The sequence below is a fragment of the Rhinoraja longicauda genome, chromosome 34 (assembly GCF_053455715.1).
Source record: "Rhinoraja longicauda isolate Sanriku21f chromosome 34, sRhiLon1.1, whole genome shotgun sequence".
NCBI classification, from domain to species: domain Eukaryota; kingdom Metazoa; phylum Chordata; class Chondrichthyes; order Rajiformes; family Arhynchobatidae; genus Rhinoraja; species Rhinoraja longicauda.
In genome coordinates this window covers 15,990,542-16,000,605 of record NC_135986.1, presented here as the reverse complement: position 1 = coordinate 16,000,605, position 10,064 = coordinate 15,990,542, and the positions used below count along the sequence as shown (strand labels likewise).

Genomic DNA, 10,064 nt, shown 5'->3' with positions numbered 1-10,064 from the left:
AGGATTGAAACCGGGTCTGTGGCGCTGCAAGGCAGTTTGTTTACCGCTACATCACTGTATACACAACTCAATGTGCAGGGTCGGTTTTCGACAATAACAATGAACACTTTTCCCGCTCGAAGCATAGTCGCGAAAGATTAGCCCTTCCACAGACATGGTGAGTGGCTCTGAAAAGAGCCTTTGGGTTACTATGTTCAGTTTCTCTCGCTTACTTGCTCGCTCCGCCAGTTTTCTTGGGTAACAGCACGGCCTGGATATTGGGCAGCACACCGCCCTGAGCGATGGTCACTCCTCCCAACAGCTTGTTGAGCTCCTCGTCATTGCGGACATCCAGCTGCAGGTGTCTGGGAATGATGCGGCTCTTCTTGTTGTCCCGGGCCGCATTGCCGGCCAGCTCCAGGATTTCTGCCGTCAGATACTCGAGCACAGCAGCCAGATAGACCGGGGCTCCGGCACCAACACGCTGAGCATAGTTGCCCTTTCTCAGTTGCCTGTGTACACGGCCAACCGGGAACTGCAATCCGGCCCGGGACGAGCGAGACTTGGCCTTGGCCCGAGCTATGCCGCTGGTTTTTCCTCGTCCAGACATCTCCCGAATCTTGTACACGCAGAATGAGAAAATGATCACACTCGCCCATCTTGTACATTTTTGAGGAATCCAGTGAACCGCTGATGATTGGTGAAAAAGCACTTGATCTCATTGGTCAGAAGAATAACCCAATCACTGACCTGTTTTATCTACCAATCAAAACCCGCCACAAAAGCGCTGAAAATAACTGCCAGTCCCTCCAAAACCAGAACTTTAAAATAGCCCGCCAAACTATAAATCTGGATGTCAATACAATTTGTTACATCACATAATCATTGCTTTTCTGTTTATCATTTTTTATCTAAGTGCATTACGTTAAGATGTTAATTATACTGCTGCAAGTAAGAATTCCATAGTTCCGTTGACGGCATATTTGATAATTAAATACTCTTGATTATTGACCACCTTGAACCCTGGGCAATACGGCTCAACCCAGTTAATTTATGATTTATTTGGGCCGGCAACCGATCACAAAAAAGATTCTCGGCATCAATTAGCGATCGGCCACCTTGTAAACGGTGTCGGATTATCGACTGGTCCCTTTTCACAAAAGTCGGAGTTTGGGCTAGTGTGAAAAGTTCCTCCTTGAAAGACTGAATGAATTGCCAAGTAGAAATGCAATTTAGAACAGTTACAGAGATGAAGACAGGAGTTAATAAACCGCAGTATCCATAGTAAATAAAACAGCAACGACAGCACTAATCGGCTGCGCGTGGGCACAACGTATGGTGACTGGGACAAGATTCAAGATTCAAGATAGCTTTATTTGTCATCCAATATTGGACGAAATTCAGTCACCCACAGTCCAACAATAAAAGCATTAAATAGGCATTAAAATTACACAACCCCAAAAACACACAAAAAATGAAACATCCATCAAAGAAACATCCATCACAGTGAGTCTCCTCCAGTCCTCTCCTCACTGTGATGGAAGGCCACAATGTCTTTCCCTTCTCCTGCTGTCTTCTCCCGCGGTCAGGTTGTTGTGGTTGCAGGCCGCGCCGGACGGTCCGCAGCGGGCCAAGCAACGTGAAGAAGGAGTTTTACTTCTGTTTAATGGACAGGAACGTAAATGGATACCGGGAATATCCCGCGTATTGAAACATTTCATCACTAAACATAATGTGAAATAATTTGCCCAACAAAAATATCCTGAAACAATTCTGCTGCGATTCAATGTCGTCACGTGTGGCGGCGCCTAACGGCTGCGGCTCGCTGGCAGTCTGTTTGTCCTTTGTGTTTGTGTGTTGGTGTTGGGGTGTTTTGTTTTGGTTGTGTATGTGTGGGGGGTGTATGTGTGTGTGGGGGGGTATGTGTGGGGGGGGGGGGGGGGTGGGGGAAACCTTTCTTTTTTAGGTCTCTTCCTAGGGGCGAGGCTTGGCCGCGGGGCCTTCCATCGCCCGGTGCGGCTCGGCCGCGGGACTGAACAGCGCCCGGTGCAGATCGGCCGCGGGGCCTTCCATCGCCCGGTGCGGCGCGGCTACGGGACTGAACAGCGCCCGGCGCGGCTCGGCCGCGGGACTTTCCAGCACCCGGTGCGGCTCAGCCGCGTGGACTTTCCATCTCCTTGCGGTAGGGGTCGAGTTGTCTGTACGTGGGAGGGGCATTGGGGAAGAGAGAGGGGAAGTTTTTGGCCTCCATCACAGTGAGGGGGTGTTTGGAGTAACTGTGAAGGATGTTTGTGTTGGGGTTGTGTCTTGTGTTTTTTTTTGTACTGCTGGCTAAGTAATCTCGTTCTGTACGAATGACAAATAAAGCTATTTTGGATTTGGATACATTAGGACAACTCTTTCTGCGAGAATGTGGGCGGCTCTTAAAAGAGCCGTTGAGTTTTCGGTATTTTGTCAACAATGTGCGGATCTTTACTTGGAGCTGGTGTACTTGGTCCCCACCTTCGTCCCTTCCGACACGGCGTGCTTGGCCAGCTCCCCGGGAAGAAGTAGGCGCACGGCGGTCTGAATCTCTCGGGAGCTGATGGTCGACCGTTTGTTGTAATGAGCCAGGCGGGAAACCTCGCCTGCGATGCGTTCGAAAATATCGTTGACAAACGAGTTCATGATGCTCATGGCCTTGGAGGAGATGCCGGTGTCGGTGTGAACCTGCTTCATCACTTTGTAGATGTAAATGCCGTAACTCTCCTTCCTCGACCTCCTGCGCTTCTTGCCCGCTTTGCCTATTTGATTTCGGCAAAGCTTTCTTGGCGCCCTTCTTGGCAGCTGCTTTCGACGGGTCAGGCATTTCCCCGGAGGATTTCCAACACAGGAGTGACCGGAAGCCGCTCGGAGCGCGGATTAAATAGGCAGAGCGTTGCCCTATGCTAATTAGGGATGGAGCATATCGTCATTGGGTGGTCGGAGACATGAATAATTTCACCTCCCCGTAAACGCTCTGATTGGATATCTGAGGGGAACGTCACAATATCTCGCTGCACCAATCAGAATCCGCTCCCACTGTCACGTGTCGAGTCCGGGTCACTCTGCGGACTGGGAATTGGCACCGATCTGGTGCAGTGGCCGCTGCTGTTTAATACAGCAGAAAGCCCCGAAAGCTGTCGTTTGTCATCCTTTACGTGGTGAGTGCGGGATACTGACGTCTCGTGGGATAAAACATGAGAAAGGTAAACACCTTGCAATTAAAGGTCAGCTAGTACAAGTTCATTAGTGGAGCAATTATTGAAATATGAAAGTGCCGGAATAACTCAGCAGGTGAGGCAGCATCGCTGGAGAACATGGATATGGAACCACAGGTAGACAAAAAATGCTGAAGTAAATCAACGGGTCAGGCAGCATCTCGGGGAAGAAATTGGTGACGTTTCGGGTCGAGACCCGTCTTCAGACTAATGTCAGGGTAGTGGGCGGGACAAAGATAGAATGTAGTCAGAGATAGGAAGACCAGAGGGAAAACTGGGAGGGGGAGGGGAGAGAGAGGGAAAGCAGGGACTAGCTGAAGTTAGAAAAATCAGTGTTCATACCGCTGGGGTGTAAACTACCCAAACGAATTATGAGGTGCTGTTCCTCCATTTTGCGCTGGACCTCACTCTGACAATGGAGGCCCAGGACAGAAAGGTCAGATTAGGAATGGGAGGGGGAGTTGAAGTGCTGAGCCAGCAGGAGATCAGGTAGATAGGACGGATTGAGCGGATGGGTTCAGCGAAATGATCGCAGAGCCTGCGCTTGGTCTCACCGATGTAGAGGTTGACACCTGGATGGAGTAAATGAGGTTGGAAGAGGTGCAGGTGAAACTCTGCCTCACCATGAAAGACTGTTTGGATCCATGGATGGAGTCGAGGGCGGAGGTAAAGGGACAGGTGCTGCTTGTCCTGCTGTTGCAGGGGAAAGTACCCGGGGAGGGGGTAGTTTGGGTAGGAAGGGACCTGTGGACCAGGGAGCTATGGAGGGAATGGTCTCTGCGGAACAAAGAAATGGGAAGAGATGGGAAGATGTGGCCAGTAGTGGTATCCCGTTGGAGGAGACGGAAATTTTGGAGGATAATTTGTTGGATACGTTAGCTGATGAGGACAAGGGGGGCTCTGTCCTTGTTACGAATGGGGGGGGGGGGGTCAAGCGCTGAGCTGCAGGATATAGAAGAGGCCCTAGTGAGATTCTCGTCTGTAATGGAGGGGAAGCCCCGTTTGCTAAAGGAAGAGGACCTCTGATGCCCTAGTGTAAAAAGCACCTCATCCTGGCGCAGATGAGACATAGACGGATAGACTTTTTTTGCAGGAGACAGGGTGGGAAGAAGTGTAGTCCAGATAGCTGTGGGAGTCAGTGGGTTGAAGTAGATATCAGTCACTAGTCTGTCTCCTGTGATGGAGATGGTGAGATCCAGAAACCGTAGGGAGATGTGGGAGATGGTCCAGGTATATTTAAGAGCGGGATGGAAATTAGTGGTGTGCTATTTGCTTCTTGATTTTATACACCTTTATAGTTCAAGTTCCTGTCCTCAAAGGCGAAAAGTGCTAGCTAGACAAACCTCACCCAATAGCTCAGGCATTCGAGTCCTGGCCATATCCTTCTGTATCTCTGCACTTTGAAAATCAACTGCTTATTTTCCTGAACTGAATAACCCAAACTGTGCTAAAGGAAGAGGACATCTCTGATGCCCTAGTGTAAAAAGCACCTCATCCTGGCGCAGATGAGACATAGACGGAGGAATTGGGAGTAGGGGATAGACTTTTTTTTGCAGGAGACAGGGTGGGAAGAAGTTCGGTATCAACGTCTTCTACAACTAACCACGTCCTAAATTCCATGCTACTTGCCTCGAATGTTGAAGGCTAATGTACGGAAGGCCTTCGCCCCAGCAACAGAGATAGAATGAGCGCAACAAATCTGGAATCTAATTGTTTAATTGCCCATTGTTTGCGAGAACAGTCCAGTAGCCGCGCATTCCTGAATACCAAATCCAGTCCACATACCATTTCTATACTTTATTCGTTCTCTAACCACATACGTGAACCACTACCGTCATTGACCCGAAACTTTTGACCACCGGGAAAGCCGGGAGAACCGTCCACTGACCGTCGCCGATGCTCATTGTACTAAGATGACAGAATGCAAAGCCATTTAGCAAATATCTTCATGATCTCAGATGGAGCCGCCATCAAACGGCCCGACCAAAGAGTAACCCTCAGTCAGGCAATTGCCCGACACACTCCGACAAGTGGAACAGATTTCGACCGATTGAATTCTGATGCAATCGGAGCCGAAAGTTTGGTGCTGATCTGCAGACGCTGCCATCGACTATAATCACCAACAACGCATTGGAATGCGGAGCAAAGCGCTGTCGGATTAAAAAATCAACGAGAGCGGGGGTCAGTGACAGCGGCAGTTTATTCTCCAACAGCCACCTACAGTTCCAGGGAGCTGCCACACAACCCGCCCTCACACCAGTCTCCCGTTTCCATAGAGCCATAGTGCCGACCAATAGAGCCACGGAGAGCAGCGCCGTCCCGGCCGCAATTCCAGGAAGGACAAGGGACGGAACATCAGCAGCAGCGTCTGTGGGAACAAGACAGGGTTAGAGCGGCTCCAGGCACTCGCGCCCTTGCCAGTTACAGCCACATCCTTTACCTTCCTCCTGCTGGTGGAGCCCAGCAGACAAGCGCTCCTCGTCTTCAAAGAGAATGATGGGACCAGCGGCCGTCACCAAGATCCCAGCCCGCTCCTCTGCGCTTCTTCGACTTTCTGGGGGATGGGATAAGACAAGCGGGTGTACAGTTTACCACAGTTGCCGGGGCAACGGTCAGTCGGTTCTCCAGTTGGGGGAAGAGCCGTGGCAGAACGACGGTTAGGTCTAAAATTAACAGCCTCACAGCACCTCCACGCTGCAGAAGACGATGAAATCTGGGACCACTCTCGTAGTCAATATCACGAGCCCCGGCCGCCACCAGATTCGGCCACTCCTAGGGCCGTAGTTGGACCTTATCCCCGATAATCTACTCCAAGTGCCGGCCAGTCGGTCCCGACAGGGAGCGAGCGCGGATAGAAAACTTTACCCGATCGTCCGACCAACGTCTGGGGCGCTGTGAATGTTGGTTCATTCACCGACGTTACCTCCCGCCACGAACAAACGCGAAGCTGTAATTTCTACCGGAAAACTGTCACCTTAGTCTTTCCACCGCCCGCCATGGGTAACTGATTGCATCGAATAACGTCCTCACCGCCCATAACCAAGCTGTCAGTATCTCCGGCAACTGACCGCGGGGCTCAGACACTCCCTGGTCACGTTGTGCATCGGCGACCTAGTTGCTGACCCCCGGTACGCGAACAAAAGCCACCAGTCAAGGAGTAGGTTCCCGCACTGCTTCCGCCACATTCCTGTTTACCAATATCGCAGATCCTCCGAGGACCGGTTTAAACCCTGAACAGCCGAGGGCAGCGGACGAATCACGGCCGTTCACTGCACTTGAGGGGGAATAGGGGCGGGCAATCAACGCAACCTGATCAACGACCCCCCCCTCCCGCCGTCAGATGTACTTACTGGGGCTGCAGGAAGCCGCGCAGTTCTCACGGTGGGAGGGAAAGCAAACCTCAGCTCTACAGTGGAAGTAAACCTGGAGAGTAAACTCAGCTCTACAGTGGAAGTAAACCTTCTCCAGTCAATGGGGAACAGGGGCCGCCACACTGTTCCAAAGACTCGGGGAAGCAGCACAGCCAAGTGAGCGCCCGCGCAAAACCGCCGGAAACTCACCTCTCCGCATAGAGCCCGGGCCGAAACGCGGTCCCAGAAAGTGAAACTGCTGACTACAAACCGCTGATGGTGCGTTGGGAAGCGCAGGTGGGAAGCGGCGCTCACGGGGACCAGGCGGGTTTTGTAGTTGTCACCAGCAAACGGGCACCTGCGACAGAGGAACAGAGGGTTCAACAGAGAAAGACAGCGAGAGGATCTTCAGCGGGCCTCACACTCACCAATGGCTTCCCCAATCTGACTCACGGTCCGACCCTCACCTGTTCACCAGGAGGTCCCAGCGGAGCCCCGAATAAAGCTCGGGCCCTGGGGTCGCCGAGCAGTCATCGAGAACCAGCACAAGGGTCGGGTCGTTGCGGTTCAGCACACGAACCTCCACAAACACGGGGTCCCGCAGCACACTGACGATCGGGTAGTCAATGGCCACGTACCAGCTCCGGTATCTGCCATCTGCAGAGAGAAAGAAAAAGGGCGGCCAGTATGTATTTGCAGAGAGCCTGCAGTTGGATACTGAGCAACGGAACACTCGCTACCTCTCGTTATTCGCAGTTGCAGAAGAAGGGGGCGGTCTCATTGGCAGGACGTGGCGGAGTAAGCGAGTCTATACGGAGTCTATACCTGCAGCTCGGACTCCTGGCTTTCCTCGTAACTCCACTGCACGTGGAGCCTGAAAGAGAACGGACACTTGCCGGTCGGCAAGTGTCCGTTCTCTTTCAGGCTCCTCACACCCACTCGCCGCATAAGCCGTTCCCAAACTCACCTGAACGGACTATCCCGGCTCACCGAGGACAGAGCTCCATGCAAGATCTCAAACTGTCCCAACACGTCCGTTTCATAAACCACCTTCCCTCCGTACATCTACATGAAACAAAAGACCATCAGTGCCTGCGCGGGCGCCTGTCATGACCCCCACCCCAACACCTACCCGCTGCGTGGTGCCACACTCGGTGAGCGCGAACTGGAAGAGCACAACATATGTAGATGCGGCGGTGAGACGGCACTCGGCTCCGGACCCATTCTTCACGTACACCCTGCTCAGGTTTACAGGGGGCAGCGTCACATCCTTGGCGATAGCGACCAGAATCTGCCCGTCCTTTGTGCACACTGTGGAATGGGCAATGAAAGGCTGTTAGATAATGCACGGTAGAGTCGAGACCCGGTACAACAGGTCACAAACTATAGCTCCCATCTACACCCTCTCCAATGCAACCCAATTTGACCAGCTCCCTGCCCCGCACAGATGCGGCTGAATAGAAACACGGCGGAATATGCGCACTATCTGCATCTAAGCAGCAGCCTCTCTGCACGCACTCGCGGCCAGAAATCCCCACAAACCCGCAGTCTTTGCGGAATTGAGGAGACAGCCAACATTTATCGGCCGGGAGATGCAGAGAGGGCGGCTGCGCTGAATAGGTTGCAGCAAAAGCCAAACAAAGTGCCCATAACCCGTCCATCTCAACGCGCCAAGTCTCCGGGTGAATGATGCACTAGAGCCGACTCCTCCTTTTTCACCCGGCGCTCTTTTACCGCCACTCAATGAATGACCCAATCAGCCGCAGGCCCAGAGTCCGCCGCCTCCCGCATTCCCGCGTGAATCTCGTGGATGCGCCTGGTTCCAATCAACCAGTGAATGTGCTTCTGTCTTCAGCGAACGCTCAAAAAATTCCCCTCTTAAAGGCATCGCGGGTCTATATTGCAAGTCATTGTTTGATTAAATAATCAAAGTTATTTAAGACAGAATCAGGCTCTTCGGCCCACCGCATCCAGTGTCGGCCACCAACCACCAATTGTACAGTGATCTAATTTAGCAGCACCTATTTAGATTGAGGGTCGATGATGAAGGGAAGTAATGGCATCAAATTCCTGGCGTTAACATCCTGGATGCGATACATCCGATACGATACGATAAAACTTTATTCATCCCCGGAGGGAAATTGGTCTGCCGACAGTCACAACACACAAGGTACACAATAACTTGAAATTCAAAGTGAAAACAAGCGACAGTTGGCTGCCTGTCCTGTGCACAGCGCCTTCACCGGAACAAATGAACAAAGAAACAAACGAACGCAGACTTATCCCATGGGCAGAGGAATCTAGACTAGAGATTCTCCAGCGTGTTTAAATGACTACCGACCGGTGGCCCTCACCTCGGTTGTCATGAAATGCTTTGAGAGGCTAGTCAAGAAGCACATCTGCGCCCTCCTTCCTCGCAACATGGACCCACTACAGTTCGCATACCGTCCGAACAGGTCCACGGATGATGCGGTCTCCCAGGTTCTACACACCGCTCTCACTCATCTGGACAGCTAGGGGGTTATGTGAGGATGCTGTTCATTGACTTTAGTTCAGCATTCAAAACAATAGTCCCCAGCAGACTGGTTGAGAAGCTGCTGGAACTGGGGCTTAGCACCCCTCTGTGTGCCTGGGTCCTGGACTTTCTCACTGCCAGGCCCCAAGTGGTCAGGATGGGGGAACACACATCTAGCTCCCTCACCCTGAACATAGGATCCCCCCCAGGGCCGCGTCCTTAGCCCCCTACTGTACTCCCTGTACACACATGACTGTGGGGCCAGGTTCAGCTCAAACTCCATCATCAAGTTTGCTGATGACACTGTGGTGGTCGGCCAGATCTCCAACAACGATGAGAAGGCCTACCAGGAGGAGGTGGCTGATCTGGCACTCTGGTGTCAGGACAATAGCCTCCACTTGAATGTCACTAAAACAAAGGAGCTGATTGTGGACTTCAGAAGGGCTAAACATCCAAGGACGTACACGCCACTGGATATAAATGGGTCTACTGTGGATAGGGTGAGCAGTTTTAAATACTTGGGAGTCCGCATCACAGAGGATCTGATGTGGGCAACGCACATTGCCGCACTGGTGGGTAAGGCTAAGCAGCGCCTTTACCACCTTAGACAACTGAGGAAATTCAGAGTGTCTCTGAGGATCCTTCATTGCTTCTACTCTGGGGCTGTAGAGAGCATCCTGTCCGGCAACATTACAGTCTGGTTTGGGAACAGCTCTGCCCAGGACAGGATGGCCCTGCAGAGAGTAGTGCGTTCGGCAGAACGCACCATGGGAACTACACTCGTCCCCCTGCAGGACATATACATCAGGATGTGCAGATCCAGAGCAAGCAAGATCATGAGGGACCCCTGCTACCCCAGTAACGGACTGTTCCAGATGCTACGATCAGGCAAACGCCTCCGCTGTCACGCTGCGAAAATGGACAGGATGAGACGGAGCTTCTTCCCACAGGCCATCAGGACTGTCAACTTTTATAACCCCA

The 10,064-nt window shown here is 52.2% G+C and overlaps 1 protein-coding gene and 1 pseudogene across 1 annotated transcript; both read right to left on the bottom strand.

Annotated features, from left to right (window-relative positions):
* Positions 1-208: 208 nt before the first annotated feature.
* Positions 209-616, bottom strand: LOC144609702 (histone H2AX-like). Its single transcript, XM_078428204.1, has one exon. The coding sequence runs from the start codon at positions 587-589 to the stop codon at positions 209-211; it is 381 nt and encodes a 126-aa protein (XP_078284330.1). The 5' UTR covers positions 590-616.
* A 1,835-nt stretch (positions 617-2,451) lies between these two features.
* Positions 2,452-2,827, bottom strand: LOC144609700 (histone H2B 1/2-like; annotated as a pseudogene).
* Positions 2,828-10,064: the final 7,237 nt, after the last annotated feature.

What these genes read in the sequence shown, in the direction of transcription:
- LOC144609702 (XM_078428204.1), bottom strand. Translation starts at nt 589, where the DNA reads ATGTCTGGACGAGGAAAAACCAGCGGCATAGCTCGGGCCAAGGCCAAG.